Source organism: Pongo pygmaeus, chromosome 1, assembly GCF_028885625.2.
Source record: "Pongo pygmaeus isolate AG05252 chromosome 1, NHGRI_mPonPyg2-v2.0_pri, whole genome shotgun sequence".
Lineage (NCBI taxonomy): Eukaryota > Metazoa > Chordata > Mammalia > Primates > Hominidae > Pongo > Pongo pygmaeus.
In genome coordinates this window covers 221,285,520-221,309,677 of record NC_072373.2, presented here as the reverse complement: position 1 = coordinate 221,309,677, position 24,158 = coordinate 221,285,520, and the positions used below count along the sequence as shown (strand labels likewise).

Here is a 24,158-nt window from a genome sequence, read left to right as displayed (position 1 = left end):
TAGTCATAGGCGCGTGCCACCACACCCAGCTAATTTCTGTATTTTTTTGTAGAGATGGGGACTTGCCATGTTGCCTAGGCTGGTCTCAAACTCCCGAGCTCAAGCTATCCAGCCCCCTAGTCTTCCCAAAGTGTTGGGATTACAGGCATGAGCCACCGCGCCAGGCCAAGAATGCACTCTCTTTAGCCAATTACTCTGAGGCTACCGATTCTACAGTGGGTTCCAAATGAAAGAAGAGAAAGTCATAGCAGGTACTCAAGTTTATGATTGATGGGTCTGGCATAATGCTTTGTACTCTCATTAATGTTGGGTTTTTGTTTTTTAGACGGCGTCTCGCTCTGTTGCCCAGGCTGGAGTGCAGTGGTGCGATCTTGGCTCACTGTAACCTCCGCCTCCCCGGTTCAACCAATTCTCCTGCCTCAGCTTCCTGAGTACCTGGGACTACAGGCATGTGCCACCATGCCTGGCTAATTTTTGTATTTTTAGTAGAGACGGGGTTTCTTTTTTGGGGTGAAGGACAGAGTCTTGCTGTGTCGCCAGGCTGGAGTGCAGTGGCACGATCTCAGCCCACTGCAACCTCCGCCTCCCAGGTTCAAGTGATTCTCCTGCCTCAGCCTCCCAAGTAGCTGGGAATACAGGCGTATGCCACCATGCCCAGCTTATTTTTGTATTTTTAGTAAAGACGGGGTTTCACCATGTTGGCCAGGCTGGTCTCAAACTCCTCAGGTGATCCACCTGCCCCAGCCTCCGAAAGTGCTGGGATTACAGGCATGAGCCACCACACCCGGCCTATACTCTCATTAATTTTTAGATGTAATTTATTATTTGAAGAGAAAAGAAAATCTCTGCCTTTCCCAAAAGCCCTGATTTCTTACATCATATTCTTGTGCCGGGCTTTAACTTGGGTTCATCCTTTGCTTCCATTCTTGCAGTTACGCATGTATTCACAGGTCCTGGATCTTTAACAGGAAACTAATCTTGCTGGGGACATCAATATTTTTGCTGGGGTGTGAGTCTAGGGGGGAGTTCATGTAACTTGGGGGCAGTCCTGGGGAGCGAAAGTGAACTATTTTTAGCTGACTTCAAGTGGAGGCAATTCACTTAAAGAATTCAAAGGCTTTAGCAATATCCTAGATTGACTTTAATGAGTAGCCCAAAATAGCTACAGGCTCCAGGGGGTAGACCAAACCTATTGAGGGCCTCTCCTAGGAGATAAAAAGGCGCTTACATAGCTTGCCTCATAAAGTAGTGTCAGCTTCTTCCCTGCCCCTGGCACAGTGCTCAGCATGGGAGCATTTCTGCTCATCTTATTAATTGGTGGCTAACTATAGACAGGACAGAAAGAGGCACTTATTTCACTAATATGCAGAAGAGCGTTCTTAGGAAAGAGAGGAAGGCAGGCTCACAGAGGAGGATGCAGGCAGGCCTCAAACAAGCATCCAGGTGACACTTAGGACTTTTTGAAACAGCTTTGAGTAGGCAATTTCCATTTAATTTCTTTTCAGAGTAGGAAACATAGAAGCAGCATGCTAAAGGGGCTGCAGGGTCTGAAAAGGATAAAGGAACTAGTTTTAATTTGCCTTCCATTTCTGCTGCTAATGACACCCTACTGAGACAGACTATACTATTAACACATACATTCCCACCAACTCAATCACATTCTTTCATTAGGATGTCTTGGGCTATTACAAGATCTTTTTAGCACAACTTTTATGAGAAGGAATATAACAGAAAAAGTAATTTACCTCACCTCTAGGAAAGGAAAAGACAGGAGTAACAGAATTGTAGGCTTTTTCCCACAGTAGGGACTCCCAGTTAATTTTATGATCTTCATTTCCCATTATTTCAAATAGCAAGACCATGAATACACAGGCTTCCCTTGGTCAACCCAAATACAATGCCTCCATTTTATTTATTTTATTGTTTTTGAGATGGAGTCTTGCCCTGTTGCTGAGGTGTGATCTTGGCTCACTGCAACCTCCGTCTCCCAGGGTCAAGTGATTCTCCCTGCCTCAGCCTCCTGAGTAGCTGGGATTACAGGTACCTGCCACCACGCCCAGCTAATTTTTGTGGTTTTAGTAGAGACAGGGTTTCGCCATGTTGGCCAGGCTGATCTCGAACTCCTGACCTTAGGTGATCAGCCTGCGTCAGCTTCCCATAGTGCTGGGATTACAGGCGTGAGCCCCCGCGCTTGGCCCAATGCTTCCATTTTATTTAGTATTCTTTTTTTTAGAGATGGGGTCTCACTATAATGCCCAGGCTGTACTAGAACTCTAGGGCTCAAGCAGTCCTGCCTCAGCCTCCCAAGTATAGTATAGTATTTTTAAAATGTGTATTTTAAGATTTTATGCTTTTCTGCTAGCATTGGGTCAAGAAGAAAGGAGAAAAAAGATTTTAAATACTTTGTGAAGTAGCATTATATTGCTTTTATTTATATTATTATTTTTTTGAGACAGAGTCTTGCTCTGTCACCCAGGCTAGAGTGCAATGGCACGATCTTGGCTCACTGCAACCTCTGCCTCCTGGGTTCAAGTGATTCTCCCACCTCAGCCTCCCGAGTAGCCAGGATTACAAGGCGTGAGCCACCACGCCCGGCTAATTTTTGTATTTTTGTAGAGATGGGGTTTCACCATGTTGGCCAGGCTGGTCTCGAACTCCTGACCTCAGGTGATCCACCCGCCTCAGCCTCCCAAAGTGCTGGGATTACAGGCGCCTGCCATCATGCCCAGCTAATTTTTTGTATTTTTAGTAGACACGGGGTTCCCCCATCTTGGCCAGGCTGGTCTCGAACTCCTGACCTCGTGATCCACCCGCCTCGGCCTCCCAAAGCGCTGGGATTACAGGCGTGAGCCACTGTGCCCGGCCAATAGTTGTTTTTCATTGTTAGGTCAATTTAAAACACAACTTTCTCACCGTAAAACAAAACTCTACAGTGATGCTGCTATATATCTAAACGTATTAATGATAAAACACTTAATTGTCTTATTTGGGGGAAAAAAAGGCTGTATCCAGTATCCATTTTAGAAAAGTTAACAAAAAAGAGACAATGTGTCTGGCACATATCAGCACTTAGTAAATTTCTGATGAAAAATTAAATGACCTCACAATCAGAGCAGGTAGCAGATAGAAATTTCCCCCACTCCAAGGTAATTACTGAAACTTTTTCAGAAACATATTTTCTTCTCTTCAATTTCAATACCTAATACCCACCAGGGAGATGCATATTTTGAGTTTTTCAAATCTAAACAGCCTTAATGTACACTATTTGTCCAGCACTTTAACAAATTAACCTGGCATAATTTATCTCCCACTCTGGCACAAGTAGTGCCATAGGAGGTCAGATGCGCCTAGCTGTATTAGAGGTGCCACTGGTGCAGTCAGACTCCCTGAAGAGAGGCCCATAGGGAGAAAGCACACACTTAACAAAGGAAGGACATGGTCATGTTGTCTTTCTGAGAATGAAAAGTGGATTTAGGTATGTCCATGTGTACTTTTTTTTTTTTTTGAGACGGAGTCTCGTCTGTCACCCAGGCTGGAGTGCAGTGGTGCAATCTCGGCTCACTGCAAGCTCTGCCTCCTGGGTTCATGCCACTCTCCTGTCTCAGCCTCCCGAGTAGCTGGGACTACAGGGGCCCGCCACCATGCCCGGCTAATTTTTTTTTTTTTTTTTTTTTTTTAAGTAGAGATGGGGTTTCACCGTTCACCAGGATGGTCTCAATCTCCTGACCTCGTGATCCGCCTGCCTTGGCCTACCAAAGTGCTGGGATTAAGGCGTGAGCCACTGTGCCTGGCCTCTTTTTTCTTTTTTTGAGATGGAGTCTCGCTCTGTTGCCCAGGCTGGAGTGCTGTGGCACAATCTTGGCTCACTGCAACCTCCACCTCCCGGGTTCAAGCGATTCTCTTGCCTCAGCCTCCCGAGTAGCTGGGACTACAGGAGCATGCCACCACACATGGCTAATTTTTGTATTTTTAATAGAGATGGGGTTTCACTATGTTGGCCAGGCTGGTCTCGAACTCCTGACCTCAGGTGATCCACCTGCCTCGGCTTCCCAAAGTGCTGGGATTACAAGCATGAGCCACTGTTCCCATCCCATGTGTACTCCTTTATATGAAGTCCTGTTCACAGTATTTTCTGGCAGAGGAATAAACCACTCAAACTTCTGGGAGATGGTATGAAAAGAAATGCTGCAAGGCTGAGGCTAAGGGATTGAGTTTGCCCTGTTTGCTCCAAAAGTAGAGAAATGCTCTTTTTCTGAGTAAATATGAAACAATATTTAAATAAATGAGTATAAACTTAGCACTATAAAACAACTCTAAGGCATAATTTGGCAAGACCTAGAATAAACTCGATGTAAAATTTGAGATGCTAACAAAATTACCCCCTACCTTTTTTTTTTTTTTTTCTGAGATAGTGTCTCGCTCGGTTGCCAAGGCTGGAGTGCAGTGGCACAGTCAAGGCTCACTGAAGCTTCAACCTCCTGGGTGCAGGCAATCCTCCCACCTCAGCCTCCCAAATAGCTGGTACCACAAACACACACCACCATGCCCAGCTAATTTTTACATTTTTTTTGTAGAAATGGTCTAGCTATTAATGTGTTGCCCAGGCTGATCTCAAGCTCCTGGGCTCAAGCAATCCCTTCCACCTCAGCCTCCCAAAGTGTTGAGATTATAGGTGTAAGCCACCGTGCCCAGCCTAAAATTACCTTTTTTTAAAAAAAGATAAAATAGTAAATTACATTTTCTAAGATCATGGCCAAACCATAGTTATTGTAACTAGTTACAATCGAATCCAGGCCAAATATTTGCTTTTACCTAAATTATCTGTCTCTCTGATTATCATTGAGGGTAACTACCTCAGTTTTTGTTTTTGTTTTTCTTTGAGACAGGGTCTTGTTCTGTTGCCTAAGCTGGAGTGCAGTGGAGAGATCACAGCTCACTGCTGCCTCAACCTCCTGAGCTCAATTGATCCTTCTGCCTCAGCCTCCTGAGTCACTGGGACTACAGGCATGCACAACCACGCCCATTTGATTTTTTTTTTGAGACGGAGTCTGGCTCTGTCGCCCAGGCTGGAGTGCAATGGCGTGATCTTGGCTCACTGCAACCTCCGCCTCCCGGGTTCAAGCGATTCTCCTGCCTCAGCCTCCCGAATAGCTGGGACTACAGGCGCATGCCACCATGCCCAGCTCATTTTTTGTATTTTTACTAGGGATGGAGTTTCACCATGTTAGCCAGGATAGTCTCCATCTCCTGACCTTGTGATCCACCCGCCTCCGCCTCCCAAAGTACTGGGATTACAGGCGTGAGCCATGGTGCCCGGCCTAATTTTTGTATTTTTTTGTAGAGATGGCATTCTGCCACATTGCTCAGGCTGGCTCTCTTTTCAATTTGGTCTGGTTAATGAATATTGAAGGCATAATATTGGGGAAACAACAACAACAACAACAACAAAATTAAGCTCCTTTAGTAGTAAAGAATAGCCTCGTGTAATATGACAATTTAGTAGTGACAAAAAAATAGTACCGGACCCGCTAAGATGTTTTACAGGAAATAGACAAGGTAGCAGCAACTCTCAAACCATGTATTTAAGTCATAACTGTAACACAGCTCAGCAGAGGGTTTTGCAGGGGGCTTCAAAATTCAGTTACAGTCGCCGGAGGCTGAGGCAGAGGATCTGTGGCTGATGTATAATCTTAGAAATAACCCTTACCACCGGGCACAGTGGCTCACGCCTGTAACCCCAGCACTTTGGGAGGCCGAGGCGGGCAGATCACCTGAGGTCGGGACTTTGAGACCAGCCTGGCCAACATGGAGAAACCCCATCTCTACTAAAAATACAAAAAAAAAAAAAAAAAAAAAATTAGCTGGACGTGGTGGCGCATGCCTGTAATCCCAGCTACTCAGGAGGCTGAGGCAGGAGAATCATTTGAACCCTGCGGCGAGCCAAGATCGGGCCATTGCACTCCAGCCTGGGCAACAAGAACGAAACTCCGTCTCAAAAACAAACAAACAAACAAACAAAAAACCCTTACCAGCATTATCTTCACTCTAAAAAACAAACACACAGAAAAACTTGATGGCTCTCCTTGACTTCTTTTATAATAAATGATATTTTTGCTGGTTTATTTTTAATTGTATTCAACTGCCTGAGGCTGTAAGCAATAAGCAGTGTGATCTTCTGGTAGAAAAATAACCAAGCATTTAGGAAGCTTCCAGTTGACAGCCTCAGACCTCTCAACTTTGCTGAAGCTCTTCAACAGTATCGACTTTCCATTGTGAACTCTTTTTTTTTTGAGACAGAGTTTCCTCTGTCGCCCAGGCTGTAATACAGTGACAAGATCTCGGCTCACAACCTCTGCCTCCCAGGTTCAAGTGATTCTCCTGCCTCAGCCTCCTGAGTAGCTGGGATTACAGGCACACGCCACCACACCTGGGTAACTTTTTCTATCTTTAGTAGAGACAGAACTCCTGACCTTGTGATCTGCCCACCTTGGCCTACCAAAGTGCTGGGATTACAGGCATGAGCCACTGCTCATGCCTTTTTTTTTTTTTTTGAGACGGAGTCTTGCTCTGTTGCCCAGGCTGGAGTGCAGTGGTGCAATCTCGGCTCACTGCAAGCTCCGCCTCCCGGGTTCACGCCATTCTCCTGCCTCAGCCTCCCGAGTAGCTGGGACTACAGGTGCCCGCCACCACGCCCAGCTAATTTTTTGTATTTTCAGTAGAGACAAGGTTTCACCGTGTTAGCCAGGATGGTCTCGATCTCGTGATCTGCCCGCCTCGGCCTCCCAAAGTGCTGGGATTACAGGAGTGAGCCACGGCACCCTGCCAACAGTTTTAATTTACATACTAATGCTGGAAAACATTTTGGAAGGCAAAGAAGAACATTCACTGGTCTTAGCAATAAATAGAATAAAAAAGAAAAACATGGACAGAAAGGTGGTTGAAAGGCTCTAGGCAAAATGGTCTGGGTTTATTTTTTTCTATAATAATTTCAGATTATCCATCATTCACTGTAATAAGATACCATTTCAGTGGTGGAGTTGCATAGTCTTTTATTTTTCTAAAGATGACCATTCCATGTTTAATGTCTTCAGAGAAGATCTAAAAATCAAAGTTAACAACCCATTTGTCCCAACTCCAACTCTTCCTGGGAACAATTCCTCATTCTGCTACTTGATTTCTTCCTTTACCACCACATAGAATATGTCTTACTGCTCACAGGATCAAAAGAAAACAAAACATTGAAACATCAGAATTGTTTAAAACACTAGATTTCATTCAATGGTCCAACTGGACACTTGCTCATTGGAACTTATTTCTGCTTCAGCTCTAGTTCTTTGAGAAATACAAGAATTCTTTTCACCAAAATATTAGCCTGACACAAGAATGTTGAAAGGTTAGCTGCCTTAGCTTTATTGCTGCCTATAATCTCCAAAGATATCCGAACACCTAGAAGATTAAATGTAGCAAGAAGTGGAAGAGAAACACAGTTTATAAGTCATTTAATAACTATAATTGCATAGAATTTACTCACTTTTCAAGTACTTATTCTGAATGAACACCAAATTTGTGAAACAAAATATATCCTATGGTGCTTAGAATGGTTGTTAAATGGTGAGTTTGTTTTCCAAGTAAAAACTTTAAGTGCATTAACAGAGGGGAATGCACAATAATCCTATGAGGTAGGCCCTATTATCCTCATTGAATAGAAGAGAAAAGGAGGCTCAAAAAGACTAAATAACCCACAAAAAGTCACACAGCTATGACTGTCAGTGTCCTGTTGGGCACTGGAAACTAGGTCACTTTTAAAGTAAGATCATTTTAAATTGAGTACACTTACTTACAAAATGAACACATTAATGTGATAATTGACAAAATATTTCACTGACGCTGGACTTATAGAAAGTTTAAGGAAAACCAAGATTAAGGATTCCAGATTCAGATAACTCTCTTTATCTTTTTTTTAGACAGGGGTCTCACTTTGTCACCCAGTACAGTGGCGTGATCTCAGTTGACTGCAACCTCTGCCTCCCAGGTTCAGGTGATCCTCTGACCTCAGCCTCCTGAGTAGCGGGACCACAGGTGCATGCCATCACGCCTGGCTAATTTTTTTTTTTTTTTTAGAGACAGGGTTTCACCATGTTGGCCAGGCTGGTCTCAAATCCTGAGTTCAGGCGATCCGCCCACCTCTGCCTCCCAGAGTTCTGAGATTACATGCGTGAGCCACTGTGCCAGGCATTAGGTCCCTTTCAAATACAAGATATTCCTAATTTTCCTGGTCTACTATTGCAGGGTAAGGGAAGAATCTTCTTCCTTTTTTTTTTTGAGACCGTGTCTCGGTCTGTCGCCCAGGCTGGAATGCAGTGGCGCGATCTTGGCTCACCGAAACCTCTGCCTCCCAGGTTCAAGTGATTCTCCTGCCTCAGTCTCCCAAGTAGCTGAGACTACAGGCACCCGCCACTATGCCTGGCTAATTTTTGTATTTTTGTAGAGATGGGGTTTCACTATGTTGGCCAGGCTGGTCTTGAGCTCCTGATCTTGTGATCCGCCCACCTTGGCCTCCTGAAGTGCTGGGATTACAGGCGTGGGCCACTGTGCCCGGCTGGTGGGAAGAATCTTCTATGGTTTAAAAAACAAACGTAGGCTGGGTGTGGTGGCTCAGGCCGGGTATGGTGGCTCACGCCTGTAATCATCCCAGCACTCTGGGAGGCTGAGGCGGGTGGATTACCTAAGGTCAGGAGTTCGAGACCAGCCTGACTAACATGGAGAAACCCTATCTCTACTAAAAACACAAAATTAGCCGGGTATGGTGGCGCATGCCTTAATCCCAGCTACTAGGGAGGCTGAGGCAGGAGAATCGCTTGAACCTGGGAGGCAGAAGTTGTGGTGAGCCAAGATCACGCCATTGCACTCCAGCCTGGGCAACAGAGTGAAAATCCATCTCAAAAAACAACAATGACAACAACAACACAACAACAAACGTAGCAATTCCATTCCTAGGTATACACCCAAAAGAATTGAAAACAGGTATTCAAACAAATATTTGTACACAAATGTTCACTGAAGCATTATTCACAATAGCCAAAAGAAGGAAACGACCCAAATCATCAACAGATACCGGATAAACAAAATATGATATCCATACAATGGAATATTATTTAGCCATAAAAAGGAATAAAGTACTGATACATGCTATAATGTTGGTTAACCTTGAAAATATGATGATGTCCCGGTGTGGTAGCTCACACCTATAATCCCAGCACTTTGGGAGGCCGAGGCAGTTGGATCACCTGAGGTCAGCTCAAGACCAGCCGGGCCAACATGGTGAAACCCTGTCTCTACTAAAGATACAAAAATTAGCCGGGCGTCGTGGTACACACCAGTAATCCCAGCTACTTGGGAAGCTGAGGCAGGAGAATCTCTTGAACCCGGGAGGCGGAGGTTGAGATTGCGCCATTGCACTCCAGCCTGGGCAATAAGAGTAAAACTCTGTCTCCAAAAAAAAAAAAAAAGAAAAGAAAATATGCTAAGTGAAAGCAGCCAGATACATGAAAAGGTCACATATCATATGATTCCATTTATATGAAATATCCAGAATAGGTAAATCCACAGAGGCAGGGTGCAATTAGTGGCTATTGTTAGCAGTCAGAGGAGAAGGGAATGGGGACTAACTGCTTAATAGGTATAGGGCCTCCTTTGGGGGTGGTAAGAATGTTCTGGAACTAGAGAGTAGTGATGGTTGCACACCACTGTAAATGTTCTGCCAACGAATGGTACACTTTAAAATGGTGAATTCTATGATATATGAATTTCACCTCTTTTAAGTTCCAAATAAGGCATCAGTGTAGCAGAGGTCCTCTAATCTGTCTGGTTGGCAAAGCACCTAGTAGTTTTACAGTACAGAAGAAACTTTAAAAATGCTTTTAATTTGTATAAAGTGCAAAGAAAAAGAATATTGAGAAGCACATGAAAGAATATAAAATGGCTAGAGCCTAAGAAATAAGCTAATATACACGCATAGGGACACATCTACATATTTGAGCATACAGAGACATGTAAATACTCAGGAGAGAAATTTGCTTTTCCTCATAACTTATTTTGTGTTTCTCCAAAACCTGAAGAGTAGATAACAGCTGACAGTTACCCCCCTCTGAGTGTGACAAGAGGTCACACACAAGGAGGGCCTCTAGCTGCCATTTCCTATTGCTTCCCTGGTGAAACAACGCAGGCAGCTAAGTCACTTTAGGAAACGCTCAACAGGGCTCCCATTGTTCTAACTTCAAAATTCCGAGATACAACGGGCCCCATTCATACAGACAGCTTACAGGCTGGGGGATGGTCCCTTAGTGTGCAGTCAACTTTTTATTGGGACACTGAATTTTCAAAAACACTGACTTGCACAAACAGTGTTAGTTTTTTTTTTTAAAATGGTACAGAAATAAAATTCAAAAGATACTAAACTGGGAGTCAGGACACCTGAGTCTTACCCTCAGCTCTCTGATGCGACTTTAAGCAAAGTCGCTTGCTCTTTCTGGATCTCAGTTTCCTTGTTTGTAAAAACAGAAATGATTTCTAAGATCACTCAGAACTCTAAAATTCTATGAACACTTATGAAGTCTATTGAGCTTGCGTCACTGTTCACTCCAATGAGTGGGGATAAGTTGTAAGCAGAAAAATATCATTACTTCACATCTTTTCATTCACTATCAACACTTAAAAACAAACAGCCTTAATAAAAATCAAGTCCACTTTGTTTTCTCTCTTAAACAGACAAATCATAACGAACAGAGTCCAGTGAGTCCCTCTGTCGCAACAAGTTCAGGATCACTCAAGCAGGTAACCCCACATAATGCACAATGATGAAGAGCATAAACACAAGCCATAAGTATATTTTTATGTCGCTTTTTCTTAGGTTATTGATGCATTTCCAGAATCTCTTCATTTCTTTGCAATAACTGAAAACCCCCAGAAGAAAGACACCAGTTACAGTAAGAATGTGATCAACGTTACAAGCTTCTGCACCATGTCATTTTTTTGTTTTTTCAACCTCAAAACTTGCCAGAGCAAGAATTTTGTCTCCAGAGCCTAAGAAAAAAGACACATAATAAACAAAAAGATTATTTCAAGTGCGCAATTCCTGGTAAAGTGGGAAAAAATCTAACATATAGATATTAAAACAGAAAATATAATTAGCCTCCATTATCAGTGTATTAACCCCTACACGTTCCCACTGCCATCCCAATTTCCTTCCCTCTGCACAAACAATCCAGCTACAAAGGGGGACTTATTAGTTATAAATCCTTATTCTAGCTATGAAATATAACATGTAAAATTTAATTTATTTATTTATTTATTTTTTTGAGATGGAGTTTCGCTCTTGTCTCCCAGGCTGGAGTGCAGTGGTGCGATCTCGGCTCATTGCAACTTCCTCCTCCTGGGTTCAAGCAATTATCCTTGCCTCAGCCTCCCTAGTAGCAGGGATTACAGGCACGCGCCACCATGCCCAGCCAATTTTTGTGTTTTTGGTAGAGAGGGTTTCACCCTGTTGGCCGGTCTGGTCTCGAACTCCTGACCTCAGGTGATCTGCCCACCTCAGCCTCCCAAAGTGCTGGGATTACAGGCTTGAGCCACCGCACCTGGCCATAAAATTTATTTTAAAAAATTTCTGTGGAAAAAAAAAAAGAAAGAAGAAACATTTTTTGGGGGGAGACAGGTCTTGCTCTGTCACCCAGGCTGGAGTACAATGGCATGATCTTGGCTCACTGCAGCCTCAAATATCTGGGCTCAAGTGATCCTCCTGCCTCAGCTTCTCAAGTAGCTGGAATTATAAGTGCATGCCACCACACCTAGCTAATTTTTTTTCTTTTTAATTTTGTTTATTTATTCATTTATTTATTTATTTGAGATGAGTCTGGCTCTGTCGCCCAGGCTGGAGTGCAGTGGCAAAATCTCGGCTCACTGCAAGCTCCGCCTCCCGGGTTCACACCATTCTCCTGCCTCAGCCTCCCGAGTAGCTGGGACTACAGGTGCCCGCCACCACGCCCAGCTAATTTTTTGTGTTTTCAGTAGAGACAGGGTTTCACCATATTAGCCAGGATGGTCTCAATCTTCTGACCTCGTGATCCGCCCGCCTCGGCCTCCCAAAGTGCTGGGATTACAGGTGTGAGCCACTGCGCCTGGCCTCGGCCTCCCTCTTTTTAATTTTGAAGACAAAGGGTCTCACCATGTTGCCCAGGCTGGTCTAGAACTCCTGGCCTCAAGCATATAATTTTAGTTTTCTGTTATAGTTACATCTACCTGACAAGTATTTTAAAAACATTAGGCTGCATTAATTTATTTTTAATATTGGGGAATAAAACCAATACAATGGATTTATAAAGAAAACAATTCTGGTTTCACTCTTAAACTCAAGGAAAGGTTATTATGTTATTTCAACCACACTCTCCATCAGTTTGTATGTAATATATGACAGTAGTATATGACCAGCTTTCAGAAATATGAGGGTACTCACCAAGGTCTGTAGAGACTTTCTCAAACTGGCTGAGTATAGCACCTGCATTTGCTGACAAGAAGGCCTCATCATCTGCAGTCAGCTAAACAAATGAAACAAAGTCCAGTTGAGTGGGTAAATGTTACAGGTGGTTCTAGAAACCAGGTAAGAATGTCTTAGGAGGCTGGGCACCGTGGCTTACGCCTGTAATCCCTGCACTTTGGGAGGCAGAGGCGGGGGTGGATCACCTGAGGTCAGGAGTTCGAGACCAGCCTGGCCAACATGATGAAACCCCATTTCTATTAAAAATATAAAAAATCAGCTGGGCATGGTGGCGCATGCCTGTAATCCCAGCTACTCAGGAGGCTGAGGCAGTAGAATCGCTTGAACCTGGGAGGCAGAGGTTGCAGTGGGCTGAGATCGACCCACTGCACTCCAGCCTGGACAGCAAGGGCAAAACTCCGTCTCAAAAAAAAAAAAAAGGTCGGGGGGAGGGCCGGGTGCGGTGGCTCACACCTGCAATCCCAGCTCTTTGGGAGGCCGATGTAATTCCAACACTTTGGGAGGCTGTGGCGGGCAGATCACCTGAGGTCAGGAGTTCAAGACCAGCCTGGCCAACATGGTGAAACCCCATCTCTACTAAAAATACAAAAATTAGCCAGGCATAGTGGTGGGCACCTGTAATCCCAGCTACTCAGGAGGCTGAGGCAGGAGAATTGCTTGAACCTGGGAGGGGGAGGTTGCAGTGAGCTGAGATCGCACCATTGCACTCCAGCCTGGGCAACAAGAGTGAAACTCCGTCTCAGAAAAAAAAAAAAAAAAAGTCTTAGTACCACAAACTAGACCACAGATCAAGATGTTTTGTACCAAATAATTCACACTTTTTCTTTATAACTAATATATTAAATACTGGTACCTTCTCTCCAAGTTTCCTGAGAGCTGTTAGTATCTCCACTTTCTGTTGAGTGTACAGGTCTCTTTCCAGCTTTCCTACCATCAGATCTCTATCCATCTAAAACGTATGAATGCAATGCATATGTTACTTAAGTGAAAAACATTCTGTATACAAAATATAGCTTTTCAGGCCAGGCGCAGTGGCTCACGCCTGTAATCCCAACACTTTGGGAGGCCAAGGCGGGCGGATCACGAGGTCAGGAGAAGGAGACCATCCTGGCTAACACGGTGAAACCCCCTCTCTACTAAAAATACAAAAAAATTAGCCAGGCGTGGTGGCGGGCACCTGTAGTCCTAGCTACTCGGGAGGCTGAGGCTGGAGAATGGTGTGAACCCGGGAGGTGGAGCTTGCAGTGAGCCGAGATAGCGCCACTGCACTCCAGCCTGGGTGACAGAGCAAGACTCCGCCACAAAAAAAAAAAAAAAAAAAAAAAAAAAAAAATATATATATATATATATATATATACATACATATATTTATATACTTATAGCTTTTCAGACGTACTTCTTAAAAAAAAAATCCTCTAGCTGATTAATATTATAAAGAACTACAGATATAATACAAGGCAAATATGATAGAAATGTTAAATGCAGTTCTAGTAAATCATCTAGTAAAATATCACCCCTTCCACCAGAAACACTAATAGCATGTACTACACATTGGGAATATTCAAAGTACTTTTATGCATATTACTTCATTTAATCCTCATAACAACCATAAGAGGTAGGGACTATCTTTGTCACCTTTTTACAGACAGAGAAACCTAGGCACAAAGGGGATGAATAAAATAAGTTGTCCAGGCCGGGTGCAGTGGCTCATGCCTGTAATCCCACCACTTTGGAAGGCTGAGGTGGGTGGATCGCTTGAGCTCAGGAGTTCAAGACTATTCTGGCCAACATGGTGAAACCCTGTCTCTATGAAAAATACAAAAATTAGTGGGGTGTGGTGGTGTGTGCCTGTGGGCCCAGATACTTGAGGGGCTGAGATGGGAGACGCTTGAGCCCAGGAGACAGAGGCTGCAGTGAGCCAAGATTGCATTACTACACTGAGCCTGGGTGACAAAGTAAGACCCTGCCTCAAAAAAACCAAAAAAAAAAAAAAAAAAAAATACAAAAGGCTAGGCGCAGTGGCTCACATCTATAATCCCAACACTTTGGGAGGCTGAGGTGGGCAGATCACTTGAGGTTAGGAGTTCAAGACCAGCCTGGACAACATGGTAAACCCCATTTCTACAAAAATTACAAAAATTAGCCAGGTGTGGTGGCATGTGCCTGTAGTCCCAGCTACTCAGGAGGCTGAGGCAAGAGAATCACTTGAACCCAGAGGCAGAGGTTGTACTGAACTGAGATTGCGCCACTGCCCTCCAACCTGGGCAACAGAACAAGACCCCATCTCAAAAAAAAAGAAACATAAAAAACTTGTCACATACCTCAGCAGTGAAACAGGGATTCAAATCCAGCCAGTCTGACCAAAGTCCATGCTCTGAATCACTATGCTACTGAATTGCCCATAGTCACAAATAATTTGGTAACTCTTAATTACATCCAAGCCTATAAACAGACTTCTGGAAGTATCAGGTTTATAAAGATACTTGAAATTCTTAGATGAGATAGGCTACACATGCATACAAGCAATGCTGCTAATTAATTCTCAATGTGATTTTAAGTTAGAGCTCCAGAAGTAAATGGTAAAACATTAAAGGTGGAGTCCAGGTAGAAGTGGTCAGTGGCAATTTAAACTGCTGTATATTGTTTAAAGCTCTACATTCATTATCAACTATAATTGCTGAAAGTACTAATTTTGTCAGAAAATTGTTAGTTGTGGCTCTAACATCACCTGGCAAATTTTTAAGCCATAGGATATCATAATGAATTGGCCTAGGAAATGAAAAACACACAGCAACCAAATCAATTTAAAGAAATTTTACCTCTGCTAACCTTGTCCGAAGCTGACCTGGTTGTTTCTTTGCAAACAATCTGATGACCTCTGGGGTTTTAAAGGCCTGGCTGATAGCTGCCTGAATAGCCTAGAAACACAAGAAGGCAAAAACTAACCAAAATAGTCCAACAAATCAGATATTGCAATAACTGATTGATGGATCCTTAATCTTTATCAAGGTTTACTGGTTCCTGTCATGGAAGCAATTACACAACTAAATGAAGATCTGGAAGGATATGTTGTTTATGCATAAACAGACACTCATCTAGAAGTTACACCTTGGGAGGCCAAGGCAGGAGGATTGCTTGAGCCCATGAGTTTGAGACCAGCCTCGGAAATGTAGCAAGACCCCATCTCTAAAAAAGAAAACTAAAGGCCAGGTATGGTGGCTCACGCTTGTAATCCCAGCACTTTGGGAGGCCGAGGCAGACAGATACCTGAGGTTGGGAGTTCAAGACCAGCCTGACCAACATGGAGAAACCCCATCTCTACTAAACATACAAAATTAGCTGGGTATGGTGGTGCATGCCTGTAATCCCAGCTACTCAGGAGGCTGAGTAAGGAGAATTGCTTGAACCCGGGAGGCGGAGGTTGCAGTGAGCCGAGACTGCCCCACTGCACTCCAGCCTGGGCAACAGAGTAAGACTGCATCTCAGACAAAAACAAGAACAAAGAAAAAAACAAAGTCTGTCCTCTATCGCCTATATGTTATACTTACCAGCTGCATTCCACTTAGTTCATCTACCAAAGTCATATTTCCAGACATAATTTTCTTCAGTGAATCATTAAATTCACTTAGTTGCTCCAGAGTTTCCTTTTTGGTTTCTTCATATTCATCTGTATCAAGTTCCTCTCTGAAACAGGTGAACATCATGATATGGAAAAATATAGAGTTCCAAGTGAAAAATGCAATCTTAGTACTTGTACATTAGAGAAAGGCTGAAGGGAAATATCAAAATGCTGACGGTGAATGTGTTCACATAGTAGTAGTTGAGGGCATTTTCCTGCAATATAGTTACTTTGGTAAACATTTTTCTTTTACCAAAATGAGGCATACTTAAACCACATAATAAGGCAAGGTGCCGTAGCTCACATCTGTAATCCCAGCACTTTGGAAGGCTGAGGTGGGCAGATCACTTGAGGTCAGGAGTTCGAGGCCAGCCTAGCCAACATGGTAAAACCCTGTCTCTACTAAAAATACAAAATTAGCCGGGCATGGTGGTGCATCCCTGTAATCCCAGCTACTTGGGAGGCTGAGGCAGGAGAATCACTTGAACTCAGGAAGCAGAAGTTGCAGTGGGCTGAGATCTCACCACTGCACTCCAGCCTGGGCAATACAGCAAGACTCTGTCTCAAAAAAAAAAAAAAACGCTGCAATCAACTGTTGTGGTCCTTTGTGCAGGTAAGGCTGAAACTACACGCCAGAAGTTCAAGTAGTACCTTCTTAGCCTGACAGCAGGTAGGACTGATTTAAATACTAAAGACAAAGTAGGTGTTATTTCTACTTCAAGGAAATTAAGTATTTTGCTCAAGTTCACATGCACTTAGTAGTTAACTGAATGACTTTCATTTCCCAGCCTTCATGACTCCAAAGCCTGCAATAGGTTTACTTCTCTAATAGACAAAGCACTGCAAAGAACACTACAGGGGAATGCAGAATCATCACACATGGGCCTGCATCCACGGAGCTAGCTGCAGAAAAAACGCCAGTTTCCAGTGTAACAACATACAACTAAACTCTTACCTGCATTCCTCCAGATCTTGTAATTGTTGCATGAGTCTATCCAACTGTTCTTCTAAATTCTGCTTTAATTTGCTTGTCTCTGTCTTTCCTCTGGAAGCCATTTTAATCTCTATGTGAAACAATAAACCCACATACCATATGAAATTAACATACCAGTGCAATTTTTTAAAGTTTTATTTTTTGTAGAGACAGAGTCTCACTATGTTGTCCAGGCTGGTCTCGAACTTCTGGCCTGAGGTGACCCTCCCATCTTGGACTCCCAAAGAGGTGGGATTATAGGCATAAACCACCACACCCAGTCCCTAGTGCAATTAAAAATAGGCAGCTGCGGCTAGGCGCTGGTGGCTCAGGCCTGTAATCCCAGCACTTTGGGAGGCCGAAGCGGGCGGATCATGAGGTCAGGAGATCAAGACCATCCTGGCTAACATGGTGAAACCTCATCTCTACTAAAAATACAAAAAAGGCCGAATGCGGTAGCTCATGCCTGTAACCCCAGCACTTTTGGAAGCCGAGGTGGGTGGATCACCTGAGGTCAGGAGTTCAAGACCAGCCTGAGCAACATGGGGGAAACCCCATCTCTAAAGAAAAAAAAAGGCCAGGCACGGTGCTCACGCCTGTAATCCCAGCACTTTGGGAGGCCGAGGTGGGCGGATCATGAGGTCAGGAGATTGAGACCATCCTGGCTAACATGGTGAAACCCCATCTCTACTAAAAATATAAAAAATTAGCCGGGCGTGGTGGCGGGCACCTATAGTCCCAGCTACTTTGGAGGCTGAGGCAGGAGAATGGTGTGAACCCGGGAGGCAGAGCTTGCAGTGAGCCGAGATCACGCCACTGCACTCCTGTCTGGGCGACAGAGCAAGACTCAGGCTCAAAAAAAAAAAGAAAGAAAAAATTACTGGGCGTGATCACACGTGCCTGTAGTCCCAGCTACTTGGGAGGCTGAGGCAGGAGAATCGCTTGAACCTGGGAGGCAGAGGTTGCAGTGAGCTGAGATCACGCCACTGCACTCCAGCCTGGGCGACAGAGTGAGACTACATTTCAGAAAAAAAATAAAAAGGCAGCTGGGTGCAGTGGCTCATGCATGTCTGTAATCTCAACACTTTGGGAGCCTGAGGTGGCAGGATTGCTTGAGCCCAGGAGTTCGAGACCAGCCTGGCCAATATAGTGAGACTTCATCTCTACAAAGAATAGACAATCTTAGCTAGGCATGGTGGCGGATGCCTCTAGTCCCAGCTACTCAGAAGGCTTAGGTGGGAGGACTGCTTGAGCCCAGGAATTTGAGGTTGCAGTAGCCATGATCTTGCCACTCCACTCTGGCCTGGTTGACAGAGCGAGACCCTGACTCAAAAAAAAAAAAAAAAACCTACAGGTATATGAAAGAGAGTTAAACAAAGAAAATCTTAATTTAGATATAAGTTTAAACTCATATAGTAATAACACCCCACAAAAATACCTGAAAGTCTTCATTATTGGTCTATCTTACTCTAAACAAATTTGGTAAATGGAAATATATATATATGTAGATCAAATGTGACTTTGCTTTATAAAATGAATCATTATAGCCCAAAACACTCCAGATATTATCTTATTGGTCTTATGTATATTGACCTAATTACTTGTGAGCATGAACTTTTTTTTTTTTTTGAGATAGGGTCTCACTCTGTTGCCTAGGCTGAAGCACAGTGGCACAATCATAGCTCACTATAGCCTCAACCTCTCGAGCTCAAGCCATCTTCCCACCTCTGCTTCCTGAGTAGCTGAAAACACAGGCACACACCACCACACCTGGCTAATTTATTTTTTTGTAGAGATGGGGTCTCCCATGTTGCCCAAGCTGGTCTTGAACTGGGCTCAAGAGATCCTCCCACCTCAGCCTCCCAAAATGCTGGGATTATAGGTGTAAGCCCCCAAGCCCAGCAGATGAACATCTTTTAATATGAATTTCTTCTTTGGAAATGTGACCATCTTTCTGCTGGGTTATCTTTCTCTTACTGATTTATAACATGAATACAAAGCCTTTGGCTTTTCTGAGACAGGGTCTTGCTCTGTCACCCAGGCTGGAGTGCACTGGCATGATCATGGCTCATGCAGCTTTGACCTCCTAAGATCAAGCAATGAAGCCTTTGTAATTGCAAATATTATTTCGTCTCCTGACTAAATTTTATGTTTTTTTGTCATGGCAAATTATTATTTTTTAATAGACAAATCTATCTTCTCCTTTAAATCTTCTTTGTTTTGTGTACCATGAAGGCAGGCCCTAACCATCTCAAGATTTGTACATCTTTATATTCAAGACTTTTACAAATTTTTGTTTTCTAGCTGCAGAAAAAAGCCACCTGCAACATTTTTTGTTATGCTTTCAAGTAGGGCTCTAACTTTCCTTTCAAAAACACCCTTTACTAATCAGTCTTTTATTTATTGATCCAGGAGAATTTGGTCTACAAAAAAGGTGACATATTGATTAATAAATAAAAGACTGACTAGTAAAGGGTGTTAGGGCAATTGGCTAGTCATTGATAATTTTCTGTTCCTAAGGAATCACTTCTTTTTTTTTTTAGACTGAGTCTCGCTCTGTCACCCCGACTGGAGTGCGGTGGCACAATTTCAGCTCACTGCAACCTCCACCTCCTGGGTTTAAGCAATTCTCCTGCCTCAGCCTCTTGAGTGCATGCCACCATGTCTGGCTAATTTTTGTATTTTTAGTAGAAATGTGGTTTTGCCATATTGGCCAGGTCAGTCTTGAACTCCTGACGTCAAATGATCCACTCACCCCAGCCTCCCAAAGTGCTGGGATTACAGGCATGAGGCACCCCACCTGGCTTTTTTTTTTCTTTTTTTCTTTTTTTTTTTTTTTTTTTGACACAGAGTATTGCTCTGTCACCCAGGCTGCAGTGCAGTAGGGCTGGAGTGCAGTGGTGTGATCTCAGCTCACTGCAACCTCCGCATCCTGGGCTCAAGTGATTCTCCTGCCTCAGCCTCCTGAGTAGCTAGGATTACAGGTGTGCCACCACACCTGCCTTTTTTTTTTTTTTTTTTGGTATTTTTAGTAGAGACAGGGTTTCGCCATGTTGGCCTTGGCCTCTTAAAATGCTGGGATTACAGGCATGAGCCACTGTGTCCCGCTCTCAGGCAACATTTCTTGCTATTTATATTATTATGGATTTATCACTGGTATATCTCGATAACTGATAATGACTTGCCTTTATTGTTTTCTCCTCCCTAAAATTCTTGGCTATTCTTGTGCACTTTCTCTTCTAGATGAATTTAAGAATCAGTCTGTCAAGTTTCATTAAATATCCTATTGACTGGGGCCAGGCATGGTGTCTCACACCTGTAATCCCAGCACTTTAGGAGGCTGAGGCAGGCAGATCACTTGAGACCAGGAGTTATAGACCAGCCTGGCTGACACGGCGAAACCCCATCTCTACAATAAATTAAAAAATTAGCTGGGCATGGTGGTGTGTGCTTGTAGTCCCAGCCACTCGGCAGGCTGAGGTGGGAGAATCATCCAAGCCTTGAAGGCAGAGGTTGCAGTGAGCTGAGATTGTGACACTGCACTCCAGTCTGGGAGACAGAGTGAGACTCCTACTCAAAAAAAAAACCAAAAAACAAACCACAAAACTTTCCAGGTAACTTATTAAAACATGTTTTTTGTTTGTTTTGTTTTGTTTGTTTTGAGACAGAGTCTTGCTCTGTCGCCCAGGCTGGAGTGCAGTGGCGCGATCTCAGCTCACTGCAAGCTCTGCCTCCCGGGTTCACGCCATTCTCCTGCCTCAGCCTCCCGAGTAGCTAGGACTACAGGCACCCGCCACCACGCCCAGCTAATTTTTTTTTTGTATTTTTAGTAGAGATGGGGTTTCATCGTGTTAGCCAGGATGGTCTCGATCTCCTGACCTCGTGATCCGCCCGCCTCGGCCTCCCAAAGTGCTGGGATTATAGGCGTGAGCCACTGCACGCAGCATTAAAGCATGTTTTGTTTTCCTACACATAATGAAATCATTACCAGATGATATGACATGTGTACTTCATTGAAGACGATTCTTAACAGTATATTCAAAATAAAATATAATGACAAAAAATTACTACCTAATCTATTAAAATTGGCATAAGTCATCTATGATCATTAATGATATGCAAACATAAACAAGTATTATACCCAGAAGTGTAATTTATTATAGCTACATTTTATGTATAATAGTTTAGTGGATTTTTCCTGGAAATTGTCCATTTTAACTTTTCTCTTAAGTCTGTGGAATTTTCCAGTAAAAGTTGAGGCAAACCCAAGATGTAACTGACAATGTCTTTTCAGAGTTAGTTTCCTACAGTCTAACCACACCGGATGACTTGCTGTTCCAAAAATGTCATGCACTCTTTTGAGCCTGCATTTTTTTTTCTACCTATGAAGCCCAGTTCATTCATTCTTCAAAGTCTAGTTCAAGTGTCACCTTCTCTACAAGGTCTTCCTTGATTTCCTCCCAATCACTAGGTTGTGAATTATTTGAGTAGGGATTTTACCTTTTCTTTCATTCGTTCGTTCTTTCTTTCCCCTTTCTCTCTCTTTTTTTTTTTGATGGCGTCTCACCGTCACCCAGGTGGAGTGCAATGGCATGATCTTGGCTTACTGCAACCTCTGCCTCCTGGGTTCAAGTGACTCTCCTGTCTCGGTCTCCTGAGTAGCTGGGAATGTAGGTGCCCGCCACCACGCTTAGCTGATTTTTGTATTTTTAGTAGAGATGAGGTTTCACCATGTTGGCCAGGCTGGTCTCAAACTCCTGACCTCAGGTGATCCGCCCGCCTCAGCCTCCCAAAATGCTGGGATTACAGGTGTGAGCTATTGTGCCCACCCTTTACCTTTTTTTTTTTTTTTGAGATGGAGTCTCACTCTTTCACCAGGCTGGAGTGCAGTGGCACGATCTCGGCTCACTGCAACCTCCGCTTCCCGGGTTGAAGAGATTCTCCTGCCTCAGCCTCCCAAGTAGCTGGGATTACAGGCACGCACTACCACGCCCAGCTAATTTTTGTATTTTTAGGAGAGACAGGTTTCACCATGTTGGCCAGGATGGTCTCGATCTCTTGCCCTCGTGATCTGCCCGCCTTGGCCTCCCAAAGTGCTGGGATTACAGGCATGAGCCACCACACCCGGCCTTTACCGTTTCTTTATACACCAGCATCCAGCACAATCTTGGACAGACAAAAAGTGCCGAATAAACAACTGGTAGATGGATAATGAGAATTGATTGCTTCTTCTTTAGCATTCAAATCTTTTTTAAAAATTTTTTTTGAGACAGAGTCTCGCTCTGTCGTCCAGGCTGGAGTGCAGTGGCGCGATCTCGGCTCACTGCAACCTCAGCCTCCTGGGTTCAAGCAATTCTCCTGCCTCAGCCTCTCCAGTAGCTGGGACTACAGGCATGCGTCACCACACCTGGCTAATTTTTGTATTTTTAGTAGAGATGGGGTTTCACCATGTTGTCCAGGCGGGTCTCGAACTCCTGACCTCTGGTGATCCACCTGCCTCAGTCTCCCAAAGTGATGGGATTACAGGCGTGAGTCACCGCGCCCAGCCCAAATCTTATTCTCTATTTAGCACTTATTTCTGCCTTTAATTATATATGATTTTATTATAATACGTTATCTCCTTCTCTGACTAAACTCTGGAGAACAGAATATGAGTCTGATTCCTCTCTCAGCTTTCTCAGTACCTAATACAGAATAGAACGTCGATAATTTGGTCACGTATATAAAGGCTCAACATATTTTAAGGAGCTAAAGCTATTCTGAATACATTTCAGTAAAAATGGGTGCATTTTAAAAGCCTTAACCTGGTACTACATTGAGATTTATCCCCGAAAGATTAACTCGTTGACAGCACCTAGTAGTCACTAAATGTGGTGCACTTTTACGAAACTACAGAAACCGCTCTCAGACACTATAATCTGGAGCGGAGGGTACTCATTCATGCTCACCTGTCTCTTAGTACTCTGATCTCTGCACAGTGCCGACCGGTCTCAAATTGCACAAACCTCCAGTTCTTGACGTTCTGAGTGTCATAAACTTGAGGAAAATGAAATTATTCATCAGGACTACAAAAGGCTCAAAGTTCAAACCACCTCGGGGTGGAGATGGCTGGAAAAAAGGAAACCATTAACAAGTAATTTTATTTGCTATATATAAACTTGCCCTAAGGCAGTCCAGATAACTTCTACTGGAGCAGCCTGAGACATCAAGGGCGGGGGCCCTTTCTCCCTCGACTGCGCCTACCGCAGCCTTTCTGAGGTTCTTCCTAGCGAGGCTGAGAGGGTCTTTGAGGAAAACCCCGCATCCGGACACGCCTTGGGGATGGCGTCAAACCCAGAGGCTTGGAAAAGGTAAGGGCGGAGAGCACGCCTCTTCCTGGCTGAAAGTGAGGAGGGTTTGGCCCAGAACCAACCGGACTGGGTGAAGAATGAGCTCCGGCCACCGCAGCAAATCCCACCCCACGCGGGAACTTGAAGTCCGGCACGTAGGTCCCGCGGCGGCCGGACTCCACCAGGCCCCAATTGCCACCAGAGGTAGCCGTAAACCCACGGTCCCCGAAACTCCTTCTGGGCCTCCCAGACAAAAACTGGGACAACCTCCTTAGGCCCCCGTGATCCCCCCTGTGCCGCCTGCCCGCCCGCCAGTCCCAGAGTTTAGGGCCAAGTGCCCCGCCTACCTGAGGGCCCTGGCCTGGCGGACCGCGCCAGAGGAGCACTTCCGCTGGACGCACGCACTTCCGGCCTCCTGGAACCAATGAGAATGCGACCGAGATGTTCCACTTGCTGGCGTCCGGGCCGCGGGTGATCTCCGGTAGCACTCGGGCCGGCGGACAGTGAGGGCGCGGTAAGCTCCCCGCAAGGAGCCTCTGAGAAACTGGTATCTTTTTGTCCTAGATATAGGGGCGTCCAAGATGGTGTGGTGGAGTCTTTAGGGTCGAATATGACCCGAGGCAAGCTCATATTCTGGTTTGGGGCAAGGAGCTTTGATTGACCCTTAATTTTTTCAGTAGAACGGAA

General features: G+C 44.3%; 2 protein-coding genes across 10 annotated transcripts in view; one reads left to right on the top strand and one right to left on the bottom strand.

Annotated features, from left to right (window-relative positions):
* Positions 1 to 7,032: 7,032 nt before the first annotated feature.
* Positions 7,033 to 23,934, bottom strand: LZIC (leucine zipper and CTNNBIP1 domain containing). 5 transcript variants are annotated; one of them, XM_054440206.2, is made up of 8 exons: positions 23,819 to 23,934; positions 23,091 to 23,250; positions 17,125 to 17,233; positions 16,099 to 16,234; positions 15,370 to 15,468; positions 13,404 to 13,499; positions 12,509 to 12,590; positions 7,033 to 11,082 (listed from the first exon to the last, which is right to left on the bottom strand). In XM_054440206.2, the coding sequence occupies exons 3-8, from the start codon at positions 17,223 to 17,225 to the stop codon at positions 11,024 to 11,026; spliced, it is 573 nt and encodes a 190-aa protein (XP_054296181.1). In that variant the 5' UTR covers positions 17,226 to 17,233; positions 23,091 to 23,250; positions 23,819 to 23,934; the 3' UTR covers positions 7,033 to 11,023. The 5 variants fall into 5 exon arrangements, with proteins under 5 accessions (XP_054296181.1, XP_054296172.1, XP_063524191.1 ...); XM_054440197.2 differs by having other exon boundaries at positions 23,091 to 23,178; positions 23,819 to 23,889; XM_063668121.1 differs by having other exon boundaries at positions 23,091 to 23,178; positions 23,555 to 23,820.
* Positions 23,380 to 24,158, top strand: part of NMNAT1 (nicotinamide nucleotide adenylyltransferase 1) — a 41,813-nt gene continuing 41,034 nt past the window's right edge. The window contains exon 1 of one of the 5 annotated variants that reach the window (XM_063668088.1): positions 23,380 to 23,492. The gene's annotated coding sequence lies outside the window, so the exon portion shown is untranslated. Of the gene's footprint in view, positions 23,493 to 23,881; positions 24,019 to 24,158 lie in introns of those variants that run through there. The other 4 variants (XM_063668093.1, XM_054440163.2, XR_008492488.2 and 1 more) reach the window with 4 other exon arrangements.